Raw genomic sequence first — 27,067 nt, 5'->3', positions numbered from 1 at the left:
GCCCAGTGCAGGGCTCAGGGCTCGATCCCATGTGTCAAAACCAAGAGTTAGACTTTCAAACCAAAACCAACTGAGGCACTAACAGAAAAGTAGGAATAAAATGGGAGATTTTTAGTGTAAAACCAGACTTCCACATGGGTGCTGGAGATCTGTGTAAGAGGACTCACATCTACTAAATGAAATTAAGGTCAAGAAACAAGCCAGGTGGATGTAAATTATTAAAAATATATAGAAAGTTAAAAAAAAGAAAGAAACCGGCTAGGCACACAGATGTCAGTAATGTTCAACCATGGCTTACCTCAAAGTCAGACCTGCCCTTGGAGCATGCCCTAACTCTTGAGCCTTTTGGTCTAGATGTAGCTGGCTCCATGACTTCCTACCACATAGGCCACACAGCTGCTTTCCCAGCTGGAATGTCTAAGGAACTTCAGTCTGCCCTAGCCACCAAACTTAAGCGTGGGGGATGGGGACAAAGGGTACTTGAAATGGAAGATCAACGTTGCCCATCATTTGGCATAACAGCAGGTAATTCATGCATTCTGACTTCACAGGGGGTAAGGATATAGTGTCACTGGAAAAAGGCTCCTGGGTTGAATAAATCATACGCTCCACTTCATTAATGACTCCAAATTCTTCTCTCCAAGAGTGTACATAACCCTACCTGGAACAATTGTTCAAAGACAAATTGGAAAACCTTGTTTAACGGCACCTTGGTTTTCAAACTCAAAAGGCTGTCGAAGGGAGTGGTGGTGCAAGAACAGTCATAATCCGAATAGTTGGTTACTAAAATCTTACAAAACGTTTCCAAAAAGGTAAAAGTTCTTCCAATACTTTTGTTAAAAAGGAGTCTCTTATCTCCATCACACAGTCCGTTTGTTTGTCCTTTGTCCTGACTACATCATGGCAGGGATCTCTGAAGAGACTGTGTCCAGGGGCTGCCAGTGACAGTCCATCAGTGCATCATACAGCTCCTCACTCTGCTCCATGAACTCCTTGTTGGCCTCCGTCACATCCAACTGCGGCATGGGGTCTGCAAGAAAAGCAAGGGTGGGTTCCGAGCGCCAAGAGAAGCTCTGGGAGACTTGGATTCTGTTCCCAACTGCCAGGACTTCCTCCTTCCTCAGGAAGTTCCCTACCCTCGGTCAGAGTCCCTCATGCCTCACAGGGGTGGATACCACTGTCTTGCAGGCTTCCTCTGAGGATGCAAATAGAACCTACTTAGAGAATGGAACATGTAGTCAGTACTCAGATAATGGCGGCTGTTATTCCTCCTCCTATCTCTGGCCTTCCTGTGAGCTGGCTTTCCTGGAGTGGTCTTTATTTCAATTTTGGGTTCTGGAAATCTGATCAAAATTACTAAATCCAAAGCACTGTTGTTAAAAGGGAACATTACACAGCCGTGAAAATGAACCTCAGCTGCATACAACTTGACTGGATCTCACAAACGGTGACTCTGTTAGTACATTTACAACAATGAGCACTGAGGATTGTACAGAATTGTTGAAATCACTACACTGTACACCTGAAACTAATAACACTGCTAACCATACTGGAATTTCATTAAAAAAAAGGCGAGGGGTGTCTCGGTGGCTCAGTCAGTTAAAGCATCTTTTTTTTTTAATTAAAAAAAAAAAATTTATGAGAAAGCGTGAGCGGGGGAGGGGCAGAGAGAAAGGGGAGACCGAATCTGAAGCAGGCTCCAGACTCAGCTGTCAGCACTCGAGAACTGTGAGATCATGACCTGAGCTGAAGTCATACTCAACTGACTGAGCACCCAAGCACCCCAAGCATCTGACTCTTGATATCAGTTCATGTCATGATCTCACAGTTCATGGGTTTAAGCTCCGCGTCGGGCTCTGTGCTGACAGTGTGGAGCCTGCTTAGGATTCTCTCTTTCCTCCTCTCTCTGTGCCCCTCCCCAGGCTCATGCTTTTTCTCTCAAAATAATAAACATTAAAAAATAAAGAGTTTATGGGGTGGCTGGATGGCTCAGTTGGTTGAGTGTCCAACTCCTGATTTTGGCTCAGGGCATGATCTCATGGTTTGTGGATTTGGGCCCTGCGTTGCACTCTCTGCTGGCAGTGGGGAGCCTGTCTGGGGGTTCTCCCTCTTTCTCTACCCCTCCCCCACTCACACTCTCTCTCTCAAAATAAACTTTAAAAAAGGTTTAAATTGTCAAAAAAAATAGTGTTGAATGAAAAAAGGAAGACGTATCTATAGTACAGCTGCATTACATGAAGTTAAAAACAGGCAAAACTAAACCATATTATTTAAGGATGCATATCTAGGTGATTATAAAGAGAAAATCAATACAGTAGTTTCCCCTAGCAGGGTTGTGATTAGGGGAAGGATAGTTTCTGGAGGCTGGCAATGTTTTATTGCCCTGAATAAAGGTTTCACAAGCAATTGCTTTATAATTACATATTAAACTATATGCTTGTTTTACATACTTTTCTGTAATAAAAGAAGTTACAAAAAATTCCTTAATCACTATGACTGGTAACATTTTATACTTTTCCTTGCCATCTTGTGTTGGTTTAAAAGGCGCGCGCACACACACACACACACACACACAAGTACAATAAAATGCACATACACAAACACACATTCATTACAACACTTATTTTACAATTAGAGACATTAAAGAAGACCTAAGTAAATAGACATCCCATGTACTTGGACCGGGACACAATATTGTTTTTAGACAGCAATACTCCCCAAATTGTTCAGTGTAATCCCTATAAAAATCAGCTGCCTTGTTTTGCAGACATTGAGAGGCTCATAAAATTTAGATGGAAATGCAAAGGAGGCACACTTGGGTGGCTCAGTCGGTTAAGCGTCCGACTTCGACTCAAGTCATGATCTCACAGTTCATGAGTTCAAGCCCCATGGTCAGAATCTGTGCTGACAGCTGGAGCCTGGAGCCGGCTTTGGATTCTGTGTCTCCCCCTCTCTGTCCCTCCCCCACTCATGCTCTTTCTCTCAAAAATAAACATTAAAAAATTTTTTAATTAAAAAAAAATGCAAAGGATCTAGAATAGCCAAAACAATCTTGAAAAAGAAAGTTCAAGGACTTTGCCACTTCAAAACTTACTACAAAGTAACAGTAGTAAAAAAATAAAAACAAACAACCAACTGTGGCAGTGGCTGAAAGATAAGCATATAGATCAATGGAATAAGATTTGAGAGTCCAAATGCAACCTGTACATTTATAGTGAATTCGTCTTCTAAAAGGGTAGCAGACCACTGAATGGTAAAGAATAGTTTTTCAACAAATGGTGCTGGGACAACTGGATAACCAGACAAAAGAATAAAGCTAGACTCTTAAGAATTAAGAACTTACTTAAACAAGAATTAACTAAACACGGATCAAAGACCTAAATATAAGAGCTGAAACTATAAACTCTAAGAAGAAAACAGGTGTAAACAAACAATGCCTTTTAGATAACAGCATTTAGGCACAAACAAAAAAAAAAATAATAAATTGAACTTCATGGAAATTAACTTTTGTGCTTCCAAGGACATTATCAAGAAAGTAGAGACAGTCATGGAATGGGATAATTTGCAAATCTTAAGTCTGACAAGGAACTGGAATCCAGAACAGAATATGAAAAACTCTGGCAAGGCTACATACAAAGACAACCCAACTTAAAAATGGACAAAGGACTTGACTAGATATTTCTCCAAAGATCTACACACACACAGTCAATAAGCATACAAAGATGCACAAAGCATTAGCCATTAGGAAAGTGCAAACCAAAACCACAAAGAGGTATCACTTGAAACTCACCAGTGTGGCTGTAATGAAAAAGAGTAACAATCACTGGTGAGGATGTGGAGAAACTGGAAGCCTCATAAGCTGTTGGTGAGAACAGAAAATGCTGCAGCCTTTTCAGAAAAGTTGGCAGTTCCTCCAATGGTTAAATATAGAGTTTGCCATATGATCCAGCAATTTCATCCCTAGGTAATGAAATTCCCTGTCCATACAAAAACTTATACATGAGTGTTTTTTAGTAGTATATTCATAATACTAAAAGTGGAAAGAACCCAAATGTCTATCAACAAAACGAATGGGTATCTACACAATGGAATATTATTTGGCTATAAAAAATGAAATAATGGCACATGCTACAACATGGACAAACCTTGAAAACACTATGCTAAGTGAAAGCAGCCATTCACAAAGGCCCACACATTATACACAATTCCATTTATTTAAAATGCCCTGGGGTGCTGGCACAGTGGGTACAGCACGTCTCTCTTAATCTCAGGGTTGTGAGTTCAAGCCCCACACTGGGCATGAAGCCCAATTAAAAAAAGGGGGGGGGGGCACCTGGGTGGCTTAGTCTGTTAAGCATCTGACTTCAGCTCAGGTCATGATCTCTCAGTTTGTGGGTTTGAGCCCCGCATCGGGCTCTGTGCTGACGGCTCAGAGCCTGGAGCCTGCTTCAGATTCTATATCTCCCTCTCCCTCTGCCCCTCCCCTGTTCACGCTCTCTCTCTCTCTCAAAAATGAATCAACATTTAAAAAAATTCGGACTTCTGTGAATGGTGTGAGAAAGTGGTCTAGTTTCAATCTTCTGCATGTTGCTGTCCAGTTCTCCCAGCACCATTTGTTAAAGAGGATGTGGAGAAACGGGAACCCTCTTGCACTGCTGGTGGGAATGCAAATTGGTGCAGCCACTCTGGAAAACAGTGTGGAAGTTCCTCAAAAAATTAAAAATAGACCTACCCTATGACCCAGCAATAGCATTGCTAGGAATTTACCCAAGGGATACAGGAGTGCTGATGCACAGGGGCACTTGTACCCCAATGTTTATAGCAGCACTCTCAATAATAGCCAGATTATGGAAAGAGCCTAAATGTCCATCAACTGATGGATGGATAAAGAAATTGTGGTTTATATACACAATGGAGTACTACGTGGCAATGAGAAAGAATGAAATATGGCCCTTTGTAGCAACATGGATGGAACTGGAGAGTGTTATGCTAAGTGAAATAAGCCATACAGAGAAAGGCAGATACCATGTTTTCACTCTTACGTGGATCCTGAGAAACTTAACAGAAACCCATGGGGGAGGGGAAGGAAAAAAAAAAGAGGTTAGAGTGGGAGAGAGCCAAAGCATAAGAGACTCTTAAAAACTGAAAACAAACTGAGGGTTGATGGGGGGTGGGAGGGAGGGGAGGGTGGGTGATGGGTATTGAGGAGGGCACCTTTTGGGATGAGCACTGGGTGTTGTATGGAAACCAATTTGACAATAAATTTCATATATTGAAAAAAAATAAAAAAAATAAAAACCTACAGTCTGTTACATAAAAAAAATAAATAAAAATAAAAAATAAAATAAAATAAAAAAATAAAAAATTTCGGAGTTCAAGCTGTATTACAAAGCTGTAATCATCAAGACAGTATGGTACTGGCACAAGAACAGACACTCAGATCAGTGGAACAGAATAGAGAACCCAGAAATGGACCCACAAACGTATGGCCAACTAATCTTTGACAAAGCAGGAAAGAATATCCAATGGAATAAAGACAGCCTCTTCAGCAAGTAGGAAGCTGGGAAAACTGGACAGCCACATGCAGAAAAATGAATCTGGACTACTTTCTCACCCCATACACAAAAATAAACTCAAAATGGATGAAAGACCTAAATGTAAGACAGGAATCCATCAGAATCAAGGAGAAAGCAGGCAAAAACCTCTCTGATCTTAGCTGAAGTAACTTCTTACTCAACACATCTCCAGAGGCCAGGGAAACAAAAGCAAAAATGAACTACCGGGACCTCCTCAAAATAAAAAGCTTCTGCACAGCAAAGGAAACAACCAGCAAAACTAAAAGGCAACTGACAGAATGGGAGAAGATATTTGCAAACAACATATCAGATAAAGGGTGAGTAACCAAAATCTATAAAGAACTTACCAAACTCAACACCCAAAAAACAAATAATCCAGTGAAGAAATAGGCAAAAGACATGAATAGACACTTCTCCAAAGAAGACATCCAGATGGCCAACCGACACATGAAAAAATGCTAAACGTCACTCCTCATCAGGGAAATACAAATCAAAACCACAATGAGATACCACCTTACACCTGTCAGAATGGCTAACATGAACAACTCAGGCAACAACAGATGTTGGCGAGGATGCGGAGAGAGAGGATCTCTTTTGCACTGCTGGTGGGAATGCAAACTGGTGTAGCCACTCTGGAAAACAGTATGGAGGTTCCTCAAAAAATTAAAAATAGAACTACCCTACAACTCAGGAATTGTACTACTAGGTATTTATCCAAGGGATACAGGTATGCTGTTTTGAAGGGACACATGCACCCCGATGTTTATAGCAGCACTATCAACAATAGCCAAAGTATGGAAAGAGCCCTAATGTCCATCGATGGATGAACGGATAAAGATGTGGTATGTATATACAATGGAGTATCACTCGGCAATCAAAAAGAATGAAATCTTGCCATTCAGAACTACGTGGATGGAACTAGACAGACAGTACTATGCTAAGCAAAATTAGAGAAAGACATAGATCACATGACTTCACTCATATGAGGACTTTAAGACACAGAACAGATGAACACAAGGGAACGGAAGCAAAAATAATATAAAAACGGGAGTGGGGGGGCACCTGGGTGGCTCAGTCGGTTGGGCGTTCGGCTTCGGCTCAGGTCATGATCTCACAGTCCGTGAGTTCAAGCCCCGCATTAGGCTCTGTGCTGACAGCTCACAGCCTGAAGCCTGCTTCGGATTCTGTCTCCTTCTCTCTCTGCCCCTTCCCCACTCACACTGTGTCTCTCTCTCAAAATAAAATAAAAACATGAAAAAAAAATTAAAAACAGGGAGGGGAACAAAATATAAGGAACCCTAAATATGGAGAACAGAGGGTTACTGGAGGGGTTGTGGGAGGGGGGATGGGCTAAATGGATAAGGGGCACTAAGGACTCTACTCCTGATATCACTGTTGCACTATATGCTGACTTGGATGTAAATTAAAAAAATTAAATTTATTTAAATTAAAAAAAATTAAAACAACAACAACAAAACCCAGAATAGGTAAATCCAAACAGACAGAAAGTAGATGAGTGGCTGGCAGGGACTGGAGGGGGCTGGCACATGGAGAGTGACTGCTAATGGCCGCAGAGTTTCTTTTGGAATTAGTGGTAACGATAGCACAACTTTGTGACTACTGCCCACCCCAACCCCCACTTGTGCTTTAAGTAAACGAATACAACTTTAAAAAAATATATTGGACTGTATACTTTTTTTTTTAACATTCATTTATTTTTGAGAGACAGAGAGAAACAGAGTATGAGCTCAAACCTGGGAACCGCAAGATCATGACCTGAGCAGAAGTTGGACGCTTAACCAACTGAGCCACCCAGAAGAGTTTTACTTCTTTAAAACTCAACATCTGTTTAGGGGTGCCTGGGTGGCTCAGTCGGTGTTCTCTCGTGGCTTCGTATTCTCTCTCTCTCCTTCTCTCTCTGCTCCTCCCCCACTCGAACTGTGCCTGTCTCTGTCTCTCTCAAAATAAATAAATAAACTTAAAAAAAAAAAAAAACCTTAACATCTGTTCGGAAACATGTTGAAAAACTTTTTTTCATAATTTTTTCAAGCCTTAGAGAATCCTTTAATTACTAATATTTCCCTTGAAAAGTTTTGCAGGTTAGCAATTCCTTCAGTTTTACTTTCCTTTTTCTTGTTAAATTCAGTAAAAATTACAATAAATGCTTTTTTTTTTTAATGTTTATTAATTTTTGAGAGAAAGAGTGTGAACAGGGGAGGGGCAGTGAGAGAGGGAGACACAGAATCCGAAGCAGGCTCCAAGCTCTGAGCCGTCAGCACAGAGTGCGATGCAGGGCTTGAACCCGGGAGCCACGAGATCATGACCCGAGCCGAAGTCATGCTTAAGTGACTGAGACACCCAGGTGCCCCAATAAATGCTTTTAATTAAAAAATAATAATGGCTATTACTACGTCGCAAATGGGGGTGATTTTCAGTTTCTTCATCAATATGTTACTATAGTTTCCAAATTTTCAATGGTAAGTAACTATTACTTGAAAATGAGAGGGGTGCCTTGGGGCTCAGTCACTGGAGTGTGCAACTCCTGATAACAGGGTTGTGAGTTCGAGCCCCATGTTGGGGGTAGAGATTATGTAAATAAATAAATAAACTTAAAAAAAAATGAGGAAAAAATGTAATGTGAAATATATAGAAAAATTAAAACGTGAAATAAAAAATGAATTTTACAAATTATCAAACAAATACAAGGCAATAGTTTTGCTGGAGCACTGCATCTGGGGACTGAATGGCCCACATCTAGGGAGTGACCAGCTCTCTCTCCTGTTGAGCTGCTCCCTCCGGGCTCTCTGGGACCTGCACAGACACCGCTGGGGGACACACTCAGTTCTTACTCTAATTAGCAAGCACTAGTTCTCTCACTAAAAGTCATTCTCCTCAAGAGCACACTCCACATCGCACTCCTCAGCATCTAGCTACAGGCACAGTGCCAGCCACAGGGCGGTCACCCGGCAACAGCTGACAGAGGACAGAGGAAGGGGTGAACAAACTCCTTTCTTACCTTCCAATGCGTCGTCCCCGACTTCTTCGTATGTCTGCCAAGAGACCAGAGAGGGGATGAGAAGCAGCGTGAACTCCTGGCCCAAGGCCAGGAGGCCTTTTTTTTTTCCCTTTAACATTTATTTATTTATTTTCAAGACAGAGAGAGACAGAGCACAAGTGGGGAGGGGCAGAGAGAGGAGACACAGAATCTGAAGCAGGCTCCAGGCTCCGAGCTGTCAGCACAGAGCCCAACGTGGGGCTCGAACTCACAAACCGTGAGATCATGACCTGAGCCGAAGTCGGACGCTCAACCGACTGAGCCACCCAGGCGCCCCTGGGAGGCCTTATTTTTAACAAGAGGAACTCGGTTGCTGCCTCTTTCCCATATTTTCTAAAGTCCAAGCTGCCACCCTTACCGACCCCTGGAGGACGACATACCCAAGAGGACCAGGTCTGCCGAACCATAGTTACCTGCATGGTGCTCTGTGTGTAGCCATACTGGGGGTAGCTGTAGCTGTAGCTGCCTGTGTTCTGGTCATAGCCCCACTGGGCATAGTAGTTCTGGTACTGCTGGTAATACTGGTTGTAGCTGTAACTATACATCTGACTATATTCCACTGGTTTCACGCGGCTCCTTAAATGAAGAAAGAAGCAAAAAGAAACAAATGTAGACAAACGTTTCCATAACTCTTACTATGTGGCCAGGGGCTGTTCTAAGTGCTTTCCACATATCAACTCATTCAAAACCCACGGCAACCTTATGTAAGAACAATACATTATTCTTATTTTAGATGAGGAAATTGAGGTACATACAGGCCACATCATTTGTCCAAAGCCACATAGCTAATAGGAGATCCACACCCAGGCAATCTGGCTTCAGAGCCCAGGCTTTACAGTCAGGAGTTTTGTTTTTGCTTTTAATTTTTTTTTTAAGTTTATTTATTTATTTTGAGAGAGAGCAAGCGAGCACGAGTCGGGCAGGGACAGAAAGAGAGGGAAAAGAGAGAATCCCAAGCAGGCTCCACACTGCCAGCACAGAGCCTGACAGGGGGACTCGAACTCATGAAACTGTGACATCAAAAACTGAGCTCAAACCAAGAATCAAACCTTAACCGACTGAGCCACCCAGGTGCCCCTACAGTCAAGAGTTTTAATGGTTAGGTTTGTCTCTCTTATCAAATCTTGTCAGTACTGACTTGTCCTCTTACCAAGATCTTGGGGGGCTGGTTTTTTGCCACCCACAAAGGCTTAGGTGAACAAGGCCTGGAAAATCTGGATTTAGGATGATCCAAGAAGCTTGTCAACTACAAAATGTCTAATCACCTCTTCTCCACACACACACAAAACAAGTGTTCCAGAAGGTCCAGTAGGCTTAGCGGCACCACTGTAGTCACAGCTACTATTACGGAGTAGGTACTCAGGATCTGGGCCCGTTGTTTTTCATATACAGTCTCCTATCTTAAGTCTCACACAACCCTTTGGCAGAGCTATTATGTATTTTTCCCATTATACAGATGAGAATACTGAGCCTCTAAAAGATTAAGTGATTTACCCAAGGCCACACCTAGGACTGGAGCCAAATTCAGCTCCAAGGCTCATGCTCTGAACACCACACTGTTACGTACAGTACCTGCGCTGACAGATGTAAGACATCTTGCCAGGCTCCTATATCCTGCACTCACAAATCAGGGCTGAGGCCCAGGCTCAGTGGGCAGCTTTCTTCTCCTGCTCGCATGGCTACCCTAGCCACTGCTAACCAAAGACAGAATGTCAAGCTTGAAAAGGATCCACTGCTCTCAAAAATATACACAATCATGTGTGAGTAGGCTTATGAGACAGGCCTGGGGTATGACCAGTCCGAGGTGGGAGGAATCAAAAGAACAACGTGGCAATGTGCTTCCAGAGTCATCACACTCCTGAGAGCCAGACTCATAAGTGCACACCAAATACGCAGGAGGCAGAGGCCCACACCACCCGCTGGCTGGCTTGTAAGGAGAATTGTTAACTGCCGCGTGGTGTGGAATGCACTCACGTCCTCATGCTTAGTGAATTCCATCTCCACAGTGAAGCCAGAGAGGAAACCAAGTCATAAGCAGGAGGTGAACTACCACAGCAATCCTGTCACAGGAACCACAAGTTCTCAAAGTCTGAATGAGCGCGAGTTGTTTTCGAGTGCAACATCTGCTTGGTGAGCAGGACTCGGCTAGAGCAGTTAGACAACTCCATGTCCGACCATCTTAGCATCACCTCCTGATGGGGTGGCCGGATGAAGTCTAGTGGCAGAGACTTCCTCTCCGTGCCCGGCGTGAGGCTGGAAACTGCTAATGCTCCCCTCCGTGACTACCCTGACACGTTTTCAAGGAGTCTGCCACCCTCCTGATATATTCACATAATTGAAGGTCATCTCCCTGGCCTGGGTCTGTACACTGCTGCTCTGTTTCTCCACACTCAGCTCTTACAGATGAATTCTCAAAGAGAACCCTTACCACCCTCAATTCCCAGTGCTTGATGGCGCCTCCCTAGAGGCAGGCCCCAAATTCTGACAATGACCAGCCAGGAAATGGAACAGAACATAACCTCCTTGCAGAAGGCACTTTGTTTTTCTTGTTTACAGCTACAACTCCAAAGTCTAGGTCGGGGCCCGCAGAGTTGTAGGAACTCGGTTACTGTTGACTGAATAAATGGTAACACGTCAGAAACAACCAACAACGTCAACATCTGAGGAACCTTGAGGCAGAATATATGGTCAAGATACCCTGAAGCTATTAAAAATATTATGGTGAGGGGGCGCCTGGGTGGCTCAGTCGGTTGAGCGTCCGACTTCAGCTCAGGTCACGATCTCACGGTTCGTGAGTTCGAGCCCCACGTCAGGCTCTGGGCTGATGGCTCGGAGCCTGGAGCCTGCTAACGATTCTGTGTCTCCCTCTCTCTCTGCCCCTCCCCCATTCATGCTCTGTCTCTCTCTGTCTCAAAAATAAATAAACATTTAAAAAAATTTTTTTTTTTTAAATAAAAAAAATATTATGGTGAGGATTGTACAGCTATATTGGAAAGGGAATGTGTATATGAGGGAAACTGGGGGAAAAAGAATGAGCCCTGTTACTGTAATTAAAAATGAATAAAGAGGGGTGCCTGCATGGCTCAGTTGGTTAAGCATCTGACTTTTGATCTCAGCTCAGGTCATGATCTGATGGTTGTGAGATAAAGTCCCGTGTCAGGCTCCAAGCTGGGCATGGAGCCAGCTTAAGATTCTCTCTCTCTCCCTCTGCCCCTCCCCCCACTGCCTCGTGGGCATGCACATACACACACACACTCTCTCTCTCTCTCTCTCAAAATAAATAAATAAATAAATATTTTTAAAAAATGAATAAACACTGGGTGCCTGGGTGGCTCAGTTCATTAAGCATCCAACTCATGGGCCATGGTTCTTGGGCTTGAGCCCTTCATCCGGCTCTACAATGGTGGCTCAGAGCCTGCTTGGAATTCTCTCTTTCTCTCTCTCTCTGCTCCTCCCTTGCAAGAGCTCTCTTTCTCTCTCAAAATAAATAAGTAAACTTTGGAAGTCAGAAATCATAATTAGTCATTTTAGGACAACGAGAAAATTTCTTTTAAATATTTTCTGTAATGTTTTATATAGTATAGAATAACATTTTGAGGGGAAATTACTCAAACTGATCTTCCATGTATTAAATACAGTTAAGCTACAAAGAACCTCCAAATCTTTTGCTGCTTTGAAAAACCTTGCCATTTAGGGGCACCCTGGTGGCTCGGTCGGTTAGTGCCCAACTTTGGCTCAGGTCATGATCTCACGGTTCATGAGTTCAAGCCTCACATGGAGTCACGGCTGTCAGCACAGAGCCCCTTCAGATCCTGTCTCTTACTCTCTGCCCCTCCCCCACTTGGGCTTTCTCAAAAATAAATAAAACATTAAAAAAAAAAAAAGAAAAGAAAGAGAGAGAGAAGGGCACCTGGGTGGCTCAGTCGGTTAGGCGTCTGACTTCGGTTCACGTCATGATCGCCTGTTCATGAGTTCAAACCCTGCGTCAGGCTCTATGCTGATAGCTCAGAGCCTGGAGCCTGCTTAGAGTCTGTCTCCCTTTCTGCTCCTCCCTGCCTCACACTCTGTCTCTGTCTCTCTCAAAAGTAAATAAACATTAAAAAAACAGAAAGAAAGAAAGAAAGAAAGAAAAAAGAAAGAAAGAAAGAAAATGAAAGAAAGAAAGAAAGAAAGAAAGAAAATGAAAGAATGAAAGAAAGAAAGAAAGAAAGAAAGAAAGAAAGAAAGAAAGAAAGAAAGAAAGAAAGAAAGAAAACTGGCAGCCTAGGACTAGAACCCAATGGAAAAAAAAAAAAAAAAGAAAAACCTAGCCATTTGGAAGTTCTGCCCCAAGAATGTAGCCATTCTGCCACTCATGGCATAGACTTCCTCAGCCTTCACATTATTGACTTGGGGGCAAGGCAGACAAGTCTTTCGGGTGGGGCCGGCCTGTGCATTGTGTGACATTTAGTAGCATCCCGGGCCTCCACTCATTAGATGTCCTCCCCGACAAGTTGTGACAACCAAAATTGTCTCCAGGTGTTGCCAATGTCCCGCTGTGGGATGAAATTGTCCCCAGTTGAGAACCACTGCTTTGGCCAAAGGATAGAAGATTCTATGCAGAGAGCAGTTGTCTTCTGAGTGAAAAACCTGCTTGGAGTTGTAAGGGAAGAAGGGCTCTCTGACTGGCATGACAGGTATGATAGTGATGTACATAATATTCTGTAGTGTTTAGGATCATTCCCTCTTAGCTATTCCCATAGTTAAAACTGGGTATAATATCTTTCCTTCTGCTCAATTCTCATCAGTTCTGTGGATAAATCTCTAATGGTGACACTACAGGGCAAAGAGCAAGCACATGGGAGAATGCAGAGCCCAACTGCTTTCCCAGCACTGCTACCAGCCATGTCTGAATGTATGTGCCTTCACCAGTCAGAGCTCTCTGGAGGGGCAGGGTTATGTTCCTTCATCTCCAATGCCCAGAACACAGCCTAGCAAGTAATAGGCACTCATTATCTGTGACCTAAACTATGCCTCCCTGCAGTCTCACGTCCAGCATGCGGAAGCTCCCATTATCAGATGAGGAGCGTCCAGGCTGGCATCAGTCCAGAGGCTCTCTACCTTCCCGCCAGTGCACGACGACTCACGCTTTGGGGATTGCCACACTCAGCCGAACTGGTTTAGACCCTAAGCCAACTGCTCCCTGGCACTCAGTCAGAGCTCGCTTCTGTTCCAGTTCATCTGTGAATTTCACGAAACCATAGCCCCTGTAGGAAACAAAAGCAGACACACTATTTAGATCACAAATGTGATGAAGGTAAAGTTTAAAAACAGAAAAGAGAGAGAGTCCCTCAAACTCTGTAGGAAGGGGTGAGATCCCCATCAGTGGAGGCATGCTGTAGGTAGAATAATTCAAGATTCCAGTGCTGGAGGATCCTGAGATCTGGGGGAATCCCTACTTTAGTTCACCGTTCCCCTCCACGCCTTCACTGATGGGGCTCCTTCCCAAACAGAGGCCTCCCACCCAATCTACTGGAAATACTATTATCATCAGTATGGTAGTAGTAACAGCCGTAGAAGTTCACTGAGCAAATACTTCCTCCGTCTGCCCTGTTGGCCAGGTATGGTGTTAGGCACTGGGGCTCAGCAGTCCTAAGCAGACAAGGTTCTTGCTCTGCTGGACTCATATTCTACTTGGGGGATCAACGAATGATAGTGAACATTTCATGAGCACTTTTTATTTCCCAGCACCGTGCTGAGCGACTCATCAAACGGCCCAACGATTAGATAATGGTGGTATCTGCATTTTACTGAGGAGGGAACTGAGGTCAGAGGGGTTCATAACTTGCCTGACATCACTGGAGAATCAGGATTCAGATCAAGGTCCCAAGCTTGTAACTCAACCTCATGCTTATAACTATTACTCTGATCAAGAATAAGCCTTTCTTGAGGTTTTTCCACTTTTGAAGTAACACTAATAATAAAATGGCAAACACCTACAACGCCTATCCTATTGCTTTATTTATATCACATCATGTAACTCTGACATCAGCCCTATGAACAGATACTATCAATCAGCATCTGTTTCACAGATCAGGAAACAGGGTCAGAGCTTCGGTGACTTGTTTACCACATTATCCCCAGCCAGTATTGGAGTGAGGGTTCACACCAGAACGTCCAGCTCCAGAGCGTATGCTCTTAACCACCGTACTCCATGGCCTTGCTCTAACATCTCCATCCAAAACACAAATGCTGGAACGGGGTAGGCATCAGTAACCAATGAGGTCTTACTTAGACACGCCTGTCTGGTCCAAAACCACCTTGCCTCCCCGACAGGAGGGGTAGACTTTGACGAAGAATTCATACAGCATGCCGTCATCCACGTCTGGGGTCAGGTCCCCCACAAACAGGGAGTACTCAGGGCTGAGAGGAGAGAACAAGATTCAGAGACAATCACCAAAACCTTTGTTCTAACAAGCTCTTTTGGCCCATTCTAGGTAAACCTCCTGGGCCTTCTGAGGGAACAGCACATCTGATGGGGCCCTTAACCAGGTCCGAATTTGTTGCATTTGGCAGCCCTGGCAGAAGAGTTATGGAAGCAGCCCCCTGTCCCAAGTCCCTTACTCACTGAACAAAGCCTGTTTGGCTTTGAGTGCAGATGGGGAGACCCGGTGAGAGGATCTCAAAGGAGAAATCTACACATTCTGTATTCACTGCATTTTTGTAAAGTAATTTCTTTGCAAAAAAAAATTTTTTTTAATGTTTTTATTTATTTTTGAGACAATACAAGAGACAGAGTGCAAGCAGCGGAGGGGCAGACAGAGGGAGACACAGAATCCAAAGCAGGCTCCAGGCTCCGAGCTGTCAGCCCAGAGCCCGACGTGGGGCTTGAACTCACGAACTGTGAGATCATGACCTGAGCCGAAGTCAGACGCTTAACCGACCGAGCCACTCAGGCTCCCCTTTTTAAGTAATTTCTATGCCCAACATGGGGTTCGAATTCATGACCCCAAGATCAAAAACTGTGTGCTCTAGGTGCTCCTCACTGCATATTTTTAGTTGAAATAGTGAAAGATAGAGAATGAGAACTGGACCTTATGTCCTAAAGCCTGAAATCCCAGCTAGGATGAAATCCCCTAACTTTTAGAATGTGTGTCAGCAAATTTTTCCTGTAAAGTGCCAGACAATAAAAGTTTTAAGCTTGGCGGGGCACCTATGGTCTCTGTTGCTTTTTCTGTTTTCACGATCCTTTAGAAGTATAAAAACCATTTTTAGCTTGCAGGTGACACAAGTCAGGCCACATCTTGTCAACCTCTTATTTTAAATATATATATTTTAAGTTTATTTATTTTGAGGGGGGGTGGTGTGCAAGTGTAGGGGAGGGGCAGAGAGAGAGAGAAAGAGAATCCCAAGCAAGTTCTAAGCCTAGAGTCCAGCATGGGGCTTGATCTCACAAACAGATCATGACCTGAGCCAAAACCAAGAGTTGGGTCCTTAACCAGCTGAGCCATACAGATGCCTTTATTTTATTCTTTTCTTTTAATAGTCATTCTTTTTTTTCTTTTTTTAAATTTACATCCAAATTAGTTAGCATATAGTGCAACAATGATTTCAGGAGTAGATTCCTTAGTGCCCCTTAGCCATTTAGCCCATCCCCCCTCCCACAACCCCTCCATCAACCCTCAGTTTGTTCCCCATATTTATGAGTCTCTTCTGTTTTGTCCCCCTCCCGGTTTTTATATTATTTTTGTTTTCCTTCCCTTATGTTCATCTGTTTTGTCTCTTAAAGCCCTCATATGAGTGAAGCCATATGATTTTTGTCTTTCTCTGACTAATTTCACTTAGCATAATACCCTCCAGTTCCATCCACATAGTTGCAAATAGCAAGACTGCATTCTTTTTGATTGCCGAGTAATACTCTATTGTGTGTGTGTGTGTGTGTGTGTGTGTGTGTGTGTGTGTGTGTATACATACCACATTTTCTTTACCCATTCGTCCATCGATGGACATTTGGGCTCTTTCCATACTTTGGCTATTATTGATAGTGCTGCTATAAACTACTCTACTCTATTCTATTCTAGAGAGATAGAGCACAAACGGGAGAGGGGGGAAGGAGAAAGAGGGAGAGAGGGAGAGAGAGACAATCCCAAGTAGGCTCCACACTCAGCATGGAGCCCGATGTTGGGGCTCAATCCCACGACCTAGGGATCATAACCTGAGTCAAAATCAAGAGCTGGACGCTCCGCCGAGTGAGCCACCCTAGGTCCCCCGTTCGAGAAAAACTATTAAAAGAAAAAATCAGGGGCACCTGCCTGGATCAGTCAGTGGAGCGTATGACTCTTGATCTCTGGGCTATGAGTTTAAGTTCAGATTACTTAAAAATAAAATCTTAAAAAAAGAAAAAATCAAACATGTAAACTCATTATTATTTTCTTAGTTCAAGCATGATATATATTCCTTCTTTAAAATCAGAATATACAACGGGCAGCTGGGTGGCTCAGTAGGTTGGGCATCTAACCTCAGCTCAGGTCATGATATCAGTTCGTGAGTTCAAGCCCTGAGTCAGGCTCTGTGCTGACAGCTTGGGGCCTGGAGCCTGCTTCAGATTCGGTGTCTCCCTTGCTCTCTGCCCGTCTCCCTTGCTCTCTGCCCCTCCCCCTCTCGCACTCTGTCTCTCTCTCTCTCTCTCTCTCTCTCAAAAATAAATATTAAGAAATAAAAAAATAAAATTAGAATACACAAAAGGACAAAAGAAAAATAAAATTACCAACAACCCAACCACTCAAAGGTAATCACTATGAACACTGTTATATTTTTGTCTTTTTTTTTTCCCTTGGGCTTCTCTTTTGGAATTTACAAAACTTGGGTATAACTCATTTTGTTTCTAGCATTTTTTCACTTTTAACATATCACCAATGTCTTGACATGTCCTATTTTGCTACAATGACTTATTAATGGATACACAGTATTCCAATTAATAAACATATTGTCACGTAAACCACTTCTCAATTATTAGATTATCCGGGGTTTCTCCAATTTTTCCCATTATATGTAATATTTCAATGAACACTTTTGAGGCTAATCTTTGCATACATCCATGAATAAATTCTGAAAAGTAGAATTACAGGGTCAGTGGGTGCGTATCTTTTTTAAACTCTTGATACATTGTTTTAAAGCTTTTGAACAGCACCCTGAAAAGTTGAAGCTGAACGGATTTATGTTGCTACAACAGGTCAATTCTTACTATGGGTAACAGGGAGGAAGGCTAGAGGTGGGCCCAAATAGAATACATGGGTCTTGACAAGAAGCCCCAGTGGGGAAGGGGAAGGAGTCATCCTTCGGGAGGAAGGCAAAGTGGACCAAACTTGGCTCCTCAACTGTCTCTTTGGTAGAGCCCAACACAGTGATGCATCTTGTCTCTATCTAGACATTTCCTGGGGCTTGAGGCTACCTTGGGGTTACCTTATGCTTACCTGTTATCTGGTTGTTTCCCATAAGTGGCATAGTTCAGTTTAAAACGTTTTGCCTAGAAATTTAAAAACAAACAAACTAAAACAGAGAAGGGCATTTCAAGAGCCAAACAATATTTGAAAAAAACTGAAATAAATTACCTTGGCCAAAACATCTCCCCCTCTCTAAGCCTCAGCTTTTTCTCCTGTATAAAATGGGGGGGTTGCACGGATGATCGCTAAGGGCACTGCCAGCTCCATGGTTCTATGAGCCCAGGTGTGCCAGTTTGGTGCAGCTGTAAGCTAAGTAACTGTGGGAAGAGCAGAATGTAACTCTCTTGAAATGTGTCCTCACTACCGCCAGCCTGTTCTAGTTTCTCAGTCAGGCAGAGGACTAGGGTTTCAAGTCTTCTGTTAAGAGAGGCAGAGGTGCACAGCGCAAAGGGCATGGATTTTAGAGGCAACCAATCTTCAGTTTGCATCCTGGCTCTGTACTTACTACCTGTGTTGCCTTGGGGCAAGTTATTTCACTTCCCTGAGCTTCAGTTTCCTGGTCTGTCAAAGATAACAATGCCTACTGTTCAGGGTTCTTATAGGATTAAATTAAATAATGTAAGTATACAGTAGGGATTCAATAAATGATAGTTATCGATGACAATAAAAATAGCAACATCATCATTATCTAAGTGTCCTTACAGGTGTGGCTCCGGGAAGGGGTTTCCCATTAATTTTATGCAAACACTTCTCGGCTGTGGCCAAATCTGCGAATTCTACAAAACAGTAGCCAGCTGGGATTCTGGAAAGAAAGCAAACAAGAGAAAGAGAATGGTTAAAGGTGGGATTCTCAGATGAGACTAAGCCCTGGCCTGAGGGGAAGGAAAAATGTTTTTCTAACCAGAGCCTATACTGTTTTTTGTTCCCTCTTATATTCTAGTTCAAAACTAATTTACAAACCTGAATGTAAGGATTGCCAATCTGGGCCAGTCCCACACTCATCTATCTAGTAAACATTTACTTATGTACTATATCACCTATGAAGTATTTTTGTCAAGAATATTTAATATAATATGGGGCACCTGGGTGGCTCAGTTGAATGCCTGACTTTGGCTCCAGTCATGATCTCATGGTTCATGAGTTTGAGTCCCACATCGGGCTCGCTGCTGTCAGTGCAGAGCCTGCTTTGGATCCTCTGTCCTCCTCTGCCCATCCCCCACTTGCACTCACTCTCTTTCTCTCTCAAAAATAAACAAAAAATATATATATATTTAATACAACCCAATCAAACCCTTAGATCTAATGTCCAGTTTACAGGAAATATTAGGGACAGAACAAGTAAAACACCACCAAAAGGAAGCAAATAAGTCCAGAAAGTTAAACTAGATTCCAGAATGTAGAACCTTATGTAAGACAATTGGTCTTACCTCTTTAAAAAGTCAGTGCTACAAAAAAAGATAAGAGGTGAGCATTTTTTCTTCTTTTTTTTTAATGTTTACTTATTTTGGGGGGAGAGAGAGAGAGCGCACGAGCACAAGTGGGGGAGGGAGAGAGAAAGGGAGACACAGTCTGTGCTGACACCTCAGAGCCTGGAGCCTGTTTCAGATTCTGTGTCTCCCTTTCTCTGCCCCTCCCAGGCTTGCGCACTCTCTGTCTCTCTCTCAAATATAAATAACATTAAAAAATAAATAAATAGGGGCGCCTGGGTGGCTTGGTCAGTTAAGCGTCCGACTTCGGCTCAGGTCATGATCTCACGGTCCGTGAGTTCGAGCCCCACGTCGGGCTCTGTGCTGACCGCTCAGAGCCTGCAGCCTGTTTCAGATTCTGTGTCTCCCTCTCTCTCTGTCCCTCCCCTGTTCATGCTCTCTCTCTGTCTCAAAAATAAATAAATGTTAAAAAAATAATAATAATAAATAAATAAATAAATAAATAAATAAATAAATAAATAAATGAGACAGGAGATGATCCTTTAGTTCATTAAGTGTGATGACTGAGTGTTCATACTTTTGTGATAAGTACCTTCCTCAAACCCTGTTACAACCTTAGCACACTACTCACCTGACTTGGGGGAAAAAAAATTTTTTTTTTAAAGCTATAAAAAGCTATTCTTGGGGCAAATATAAAAATTTAAATGTAGACTGGCCACTATATGGGAATTATTTGGATATCGTTTGATGGGTATCAGGGAATCACTGTTAATGCTGTTAGTATGATAGAAGCATTGTGATTATGTCCAGTTTTTGGCAATGTATGCTTAAATATGTTGTGGTAAACTGTCACAACATCTGTGACTTACTTTCATATGATTTAGCAAAAAGAAACATGTATCTACATCTATCCAGTTAGAGAGATAAGGAAAATATGGCAACATGTTAACAAAATTCAGTGGTGACTGTATTAGTGTTCACTGTACCATTTTTTGTAGTTTTATTTGAAAATTTTCATAATTTAAAGTGGTTTTTTTTCTTGATCACCTACCACAGGTCAGGCTGATACAGAGCTGAAGAACAAGATTCCTATCCTCAAGAAACTTACAATCTGGCTGGCCTGACAAAGTAAACCCATGGACCCTAATTGCGAGATGTCTAGGAGATCCCCCATATTCTATTTTTTAAAGTGACGGAAGTAGGAGAATATGGCTATATCCTCTGACATCCCTTCTACTATGAGATTTATATTGAAAACAGTTAATTTTCCTTAACATCATCCTTACAGGTATCACCGGTGAAATAATCCTAACTTTTCTGGAAATATTACTCAAGATCCTTAGTTCCAATAAACATATGGACACAAAGCCAAGAAGGTATGGGTAATAGCAGTGCTTGTGCCCAAGGATCACGGAACAGGATCTATGAGCTCCATCTATGCTAAGAAGAATGAAGGGCCAAATCTGTGTCTTCTATGTGCGAGAATCTTGAGGCTCACAGATGTGAAGACCACCATTAGTAAGAGCTACCCACTACTGGGGCACCTGGGTGGCTCGGTCAGTAAAGCAACTAACTCTTGATTTCCCCTAGTCAGGATCCCAGGGTTGGGGTTATTACTGAGGATGATGAGATTATACACAATGTGGGCTAGCTAAAATGTAACACAGATTTCTGGTGGGCTGCAGTTAAGCTTGGAAGGGGCGTGGGTTCCTTGGAATGCCAGAGGCCTGAATGCATTATGCCCTAGCCGGGAGGCCAGACCTTCCAGGTGTTTCTGGAGTCCTTGGGGAACTCCCTTATCTATACATTGCATACAAAGTTTAGCAAAATAATAGGACACAGAGCCACTTGCCATATTTCTCTGATTTGATTAGTCTCTTGTGATTATTCACCTTTTAGTCAGGCACCCTTTGTTTTTGCTTGCCTGAAATGTTATACGCCCTTTGAACATAAATGAGAGTATAAGTGAGGCAAACAGGGTCTTAGTCTGTGAACCCTGACCCCGTGCCTTCTCCTCTCTTTCTTAGCAAAGAGTGGAGTAATCTTTCATCCATCAGGGCAGGGTTTGCTGGCCATTCCCAGCAGGATCAAGCCCAGCCTCGGACTCCCCACTGAATGTGGAGCCTGCTTAAGATTCTCTATCTCTCTCTCTCTCTCTTTGCCCCTCTCCCCTGCTCTCGTGCTCTCTCTAAAAAATTAAAAAAAAAAAAAAAAATTCAATCATGGACTTGAAAAAAAAAAAAAGAGCTGAAGACTACAAAGCACTCACTATGGGCCAGGTTCTGTGTTGGCCATTTCACATGCACCATCTCTCACTGACTGAATCGTCACACTAACTCTGCGAGGTGAATGAAACCATTACTCCCATTTAGAAGGGGACACGGAGACCTAGCAGGATTCTACAGTAGGCCTTAACCCACACAGCTGGGATGTGCCACAGGTTTGAGTTGAATTCTGACTACATTCTTTCCCCAACATTTTATTGTAAAAAATTCCAAACATAAAAATGAAAAGAATTGGGGGCACCTGGCTGGCTCAGTCAGAAGAGCATGCAACTCTTGGTCTCGGGTCATGAGTTTGAGCCCCACACTGGATGAAGAGATTACTAAAAGAAAAAGAAAAAACTTAAAAAAAAGAAGAATTGTATAGCAAACACCTACATATCCACCACCTATAATTAACCCTTTATTATACTTATTTTGTTACACAATTATCCATCTATCCATCCCTCTACCCACTTATCATCCTTATTTTCTGATACATTCCAAAATTAGGTTTTAGATATTGGTATGCTTCCCTCAATTACTTCAACATGCATATTATTCAATTATTGTTTACAGGGTTTTTTTTTGTTTTACAAGCAGTGACATATACACACAGAGAACTGCACAAATCTTCTAGACACTGAGTTATTTTTACCATACATCAATTTTGTATATTCTACAAGTTTAAATAAATGGAACCATACAGTAAGGTTTTTTTCATTTAGCATAATGCCTTTTTTTTTCTTCAGGTAAACTCCACACCCAAGGTGGGGCTCAAATTCATGACCCCCAAGATCAGGAATCACATGCTCCACCAACTGAACCAGCCAGGCACCCCTTCATTCAGCCTAATGATGGAGATTCATTCACGCTGTTACTATATAAGTAGTTTGTTCTTTTTTATTGCTGAGTGGGATTCTATTGTATGAAAACACCAATATGTATCTGTTTACCTATCTGTGGATATCTGGACTGCTTGCAGTTTTCAGCCATTGTCCTGAAGCTGTTATGAACACTCTTTTCAATTCCTATTTTTGGTGGATAGATGTTTTCATTTCTCTTGGGTAAATACCTAGACTAGACTTGCTCAGTCATAAGGCAGATGTATATAAGAAACTGCCAGACTCAGGGCTCAATCCCACGAACCATGAGATCATGACCTGAGCTGAAATCAAGAGTCAGACACTTAACTGACTGAGCCACCCAGACACCCCCCACTCAACTGCATTCTTAATGATTCTTTTAATGTTTATTCATTTTTGAGAGAGAGAGAGAGAGAGAGAGAGAGAGAATGAGCAGGGGAGGGGCACAGAGAGAGGGGGAGACAGAGAATCCCAAACAGGCTCTGTGCTTCACACTGAGCCCCACCTAGGGCTTGATCTCACAACCGTGAGATCATGACCTGAGGAGAAATCAAGAGTTAGTCACTCAACTGACTGAGCCACCCAGGCACCTCTGGTCTTCTTTTTTAAATTTGCATTTACTCATTTTACAGTATTCTTATAAGCCTCTTCAAAGTCTTTTATCAAGTGAGGCTGAATAAAAATGCAATGTGTCTGTAAGTGTCAGCATAAGAAACAGCTAGAGTTTAGTAACAGATAGGAAGATATAGTTCCAAATCTCATTTCAGTAAAGTAGAAAGTACTACAGAATGTTTGTTTTCATACCAATAGCTGATTATCTGGGGCCTTCTGTCTACAAGAGTGAAAAAGAAAAATATTTAGGCTAGCATGATGTATCAGTCAGAAAATCCTAGGTATGAAGCGTCTCAGCCCCTCTGGCCAACCTAGTAGTATTTAAGTTCTAACAAGCACCCTTATCCCATGTGATTGACTAACTAAACCTTTCTTTGTACATTTACAGATCATGCATCCTTTCCTAGAAAGAACAGAGCTGTTCTCTCCTGTACCACCCTGGGCACCAAGGAACCAAACTCCACCACCACCACCAAGGAACCAGGCCCTTTGGCAATACCTCTGAGCCCTGTGACAACATCTGTCGCTGGCACCACTGAGCCTGTGTGTAATCAAGAACTGTCGTAGAGGGGTGCCTGGCTGATTCAAGAGGTTAAGCAACTGACTCCTGATTTCAGCTCAGGTCATGAACTCACAGTTTGAGTTCAAGCCCCACATCGGGCTCCGCACTGTCAGAGTGGGGATTCTCTCTCTCTGCCCCTCCCATACTCTCTCTCTCTCTCAAAATAAGTAAAATAAACTTAAAAATTAAAAAACAAAACAAAACAAAACAAAAAGCAATTGTCATAGACCACTGCACTTCCTTAATTAATTGCCCTAAATTACTTTTAAAATCTCTGGGCCAGGAGAAACCTTGGAGTGGGCGTGTGTGTGTTGTTTTGTTTATTTATTTTTATTTATTTAAAAAAATTTGAATGTTTAGCTATCTTTGAGAGAGAGACAGAATGAGTGGGGGAAGGGCAGAGAAAGAGAGGGAGACAGAGAATCTGAAAACAGGCTCCAGGCTCTGAGCTGTCAGCAGAGCCCGATGAGGGGCTCGAACTCAGGAACGGTGAGATCAAGGCCTAGGCTGAAGTCAGATGCTTAACCAACTGAGCCACCCAGGCACCCCTGGAGTAGGCTTTTGGACAAGAGTCTGCCTTCTCCTCCGGTGGCTGACCTCCTGAATAAAGCTCCTATTCTTTCAAATTAAAACTCCTCTCTTGGGGGTGGGAGGGCGAGAAGAAAAAACAACTCATCTCTAGAGTATTGGCCTTTCCAACTATAGGCAACCAAACCTGGGTTTCAGTAACAGGTATTGAGACTCTGAATACACAAAGTACCTGTCAACCAAATAGCCAAAACTGACTGCAGTTCATACCTCTCATCTGTATTTTTCAACCATGTGATGTTTTATTTTTTTAATTTTTTTAATGTTTATTTATTTTTGAGAGAGAGGCAGAGCTTGAGCAGGGGAGGGACAGAGAGAGAGGGAGACACAGAATCGGAAGCAGGCTCCAGGCTCTGAGCTGTCAGCACAGAGCCCGATGCGGGGCTCGAACTCACGAACCGTAAGATCATGACCTGGGCCGAAGTCGGATGCCCAACCGACTGAGCCACCCAGGTACCCCCAGCCATGTGATGTTTTAGCAAGCTACTTTAGTAGAGTATGTGGCAGAGTAGCTGCTCAGTAAATACTGACAATTGATAAAAGATCCCTCCCTTTTCTAACTAGAACCCTAAGGAAAACTAAGACCCCCTCCTCCCAAGAGAAGGAAGAATCTGGAGGCAATATAGCACCACTATCTCAAAATATTCTCTGCATTTTGTTGTTTCCATATTTACTGTTTCATCTCCCTATTAGAATGTAGTAAACTGCATGAGAGGAAGGACTATGGTTTGTTTCAGCCTCCTATCCAGGGAACCCAGAACAACAGCACATAGTATTATTTCTATAAATAACTGTTTAAGTGAATGACACACGAGAGTTAAGAGCACTCATGGCTTTAAGAACAGACCTGAGTCCTGGCTTGTCATTTAATAGCTCTGTAAACTTTAAGACAGTTATGAAGCTTCTCTAATAATAGTACTTAGCTCAGATGTATTTGTCTGACTTTAGGGGCACCTGGCTGGCTCAGTCGGTGGAGCATGTGACTCTTTATGTCAGGGTTGTGAATGCAAGCCTCATGTTGGGTGTAGAGATTACTTAAAAATAAAATCTATTTAAAAAGTGATTTTAAAGCGTTTATTACTGTGGCACCTGGGTGGCCCAGTAGGTTGGGTGTTGGACTTTGGCTCAGGGGATGACCTCATAGTTCATGGGTTTCAGCCCCGCATTGGGCTTTGAGCTAACAGAGCAGAACCAGCTTCAGATTCTCTATCTCCCTCTCTCTCAGCCCTTCCCCCGCTCTCTTTCTCTCTCAAAAATAAACAAACAAAAAAAGTGCTTACAACTAAGCATACTGTAATCTGTTTATATTTATTGAGCATATACCATATGCCAGACACTGTTCTAAATGATGAACGTGAATTAACTCATTTAATCCTCACCATAACTCTTTGAGGGCGACGCTGTTATCACCTCCACTTTCATAGTTGTGTCAGGAGATGGAGAGGTTAAGTAATTTGCGGAAGGTCACAATAGTAGACATAACTTTCAGTCTGGTTCCAGAGTCCAGTCCTCAAGCAATATGCTACACTTCCTCTCAATAAGCCCCCAAAATGTTAGCGTTTCTAACGTTATATTAACTATTATTAGGGGTGAGAAGCCCTGACTTTGTGATGTTTACACTCTCAGAATGACACTGGCAGCACGGTCTATTAACGGAGAATTGAGAAGATCGAAGGAGAAAATGTACCCAGTGAGGCGGTTTCGGATAATTTTGACGCTCATTACGGTCTCCCCCATGGTGGCAAAGGCTCTGGAGATGAAATTCTCATCCATGTAGGGCTCCAGCTGCGTAAATACAAGAGCAGAGCGATTCAGGCCAGCCAGCAAGCAGGCTCCTCAGTCCGGGTTCCAGAGCCCACGCGGGTTTGGCTACGCGATGCTGGTGGGGGCGGGGTGAGGGAGGGGAGATTTTCATCTACAGAGTGGCCTGATCCCCACCTTTCAATCCCTTGCCTCCTTTCCCTCAAACTTGCTCCCTTTAGGGGGCCTCCCTTCTGGATCTAGTAATCCCTCCAGTCCTAGAGCCACAGCGCCCTTCAACCTTGGGATTCTGCCATGCTATCCCCCTAAAGAACCTCCCTTTCCCTTCCATGAACCCAGGTGAAAGGCCAGAAACCCCCACCCTCAGACTCGGTCCCTTCTTCTAAATGCTGGGACCCTCCTGTGTCACCCAAAGAACTCCCCTCCCCATTCACTTCCACCCTTTTGGGATTCCAAGACCCTTCCGCCTCAGACTCTTCCTCCCCCGTGACACTAAGAGTCGTCCTCCTCGGACCCGCGCAGCCGCCCTCACTCACATCGCCCATCCACAGGCTGGCCGCCATGTCCGCAGCCGGCCCGGAATTCCGTGGGCCAAGGAGGCCAGCGCGGTAGCCAGACCGCGGGGTCCGGGACCGCCAAGGAGCATGCGCCTCGGACGCCTTCTGCGCAAGCTCTGAAACTCCAGCGCCCAGGGCCGCTCCCGGATTTGCCACTCCGGGTTTTTCCGACGATTCGGCTGGGCGCAGAGTTCCTGGATCCCTGGGGGCGGAGCTACGCCGGAGTCGGCGGGATGGGGCGGAGCAGACGTCACTGCAGGCACGCGGTTGCTCCAGTAATGGGGTTTCTCGGGTTTCTCTCTGTGTTCAAATACAAACGTACTATAAAATTTTGCTTATTGTGAAAAAAAAAAAAACACTGCAAATATAAGCACACTTTT

At 43.3% G+C, this 27,067-nt stretch overlaps 1 protein-coding gene and 1 non-coding gene across 6 annotated transcripts; one reads left to right on the top strand and one right to left on the bottom strand.

Moving 5' to 3' along the window:
- Nucleotides 1-139: 139 nt before the first annotated feature.
- Nucleotides 140-26,938, bottom strand: TRNAU1AP (tRNA selenocysteine 1 associated protein 1). Of its 5 annotated transcripts, none has more exons than XM_015066983.3 (10): nt 26,667-26,938; nt 26,057-26,248; nt 18,756-18,855; nt 18,084-18,136; nt 14,902-15,033; nt 13,758-13,877; nt 9,045-9,207; nt 8,593-8,626; nt 3,791-3,859; nt 140-1,030 (listed from the first exon to the last, which is right to left on the bottom strand). In XM_015066983.3, exons 2-10 carry the CDS (start codon nt 26,140-26,142, stop codon nt 894-896), a joined length of 894 nt encoding a protein of 297 aa, XP_014922469.1. In that variant the 5' UTR covers nt 26,143-26,248; nt 26,667-26,938; the 3' UTR covers nt 140-893. The 5 variants fall into 5 exon arrangements, with proteins under 5 accessions (XP_014922469.1, XP_014922467.2, XP_014922468.2 ...); XM_015066981.3 differs by having other exon boundaries at nt 26,057-26,154; nt 26,667-26,937; XM_015066982.3 differs by lacking the exon at nt 3,791-3,859 and having other exon boundaries at nt 26,057-26,154; nt 26,667-26,923.
- On the top strand, nt 20,018-20,117 carry LOC113599699 (small nucleolar RNA U13). The gene has a single exon (XR_003420612.1). It is a non-coding gene; the product is annotated as a small nucleolar RNA U13 (small nucleolar RNA).
- Nucleotides 26,939-27,067: the final 129 nt, after the last annotated feature.

Source organism: Acinonyx jubatus, chromosome C1 (genome assembly GCF_027475565.1).
Source record: "Acinonyx jubatus isolate Ajub_Pintada_27869175 chromosome C1, VMU_Ajub_asm_v1.0, whole genome shotgun sequence".
NCBI classification, from domain to species: Eukaryota; Metazoa; Chordata; class Mammalia; order Carnivora; family Felidae; genus Acinonyx; species Acinonyx jubatus.
The sequence above is the reverse complement of the archived record's forward strand: the minus strand, read 5'-3'. Positions and strand labels throughout refer to the sequence as shown.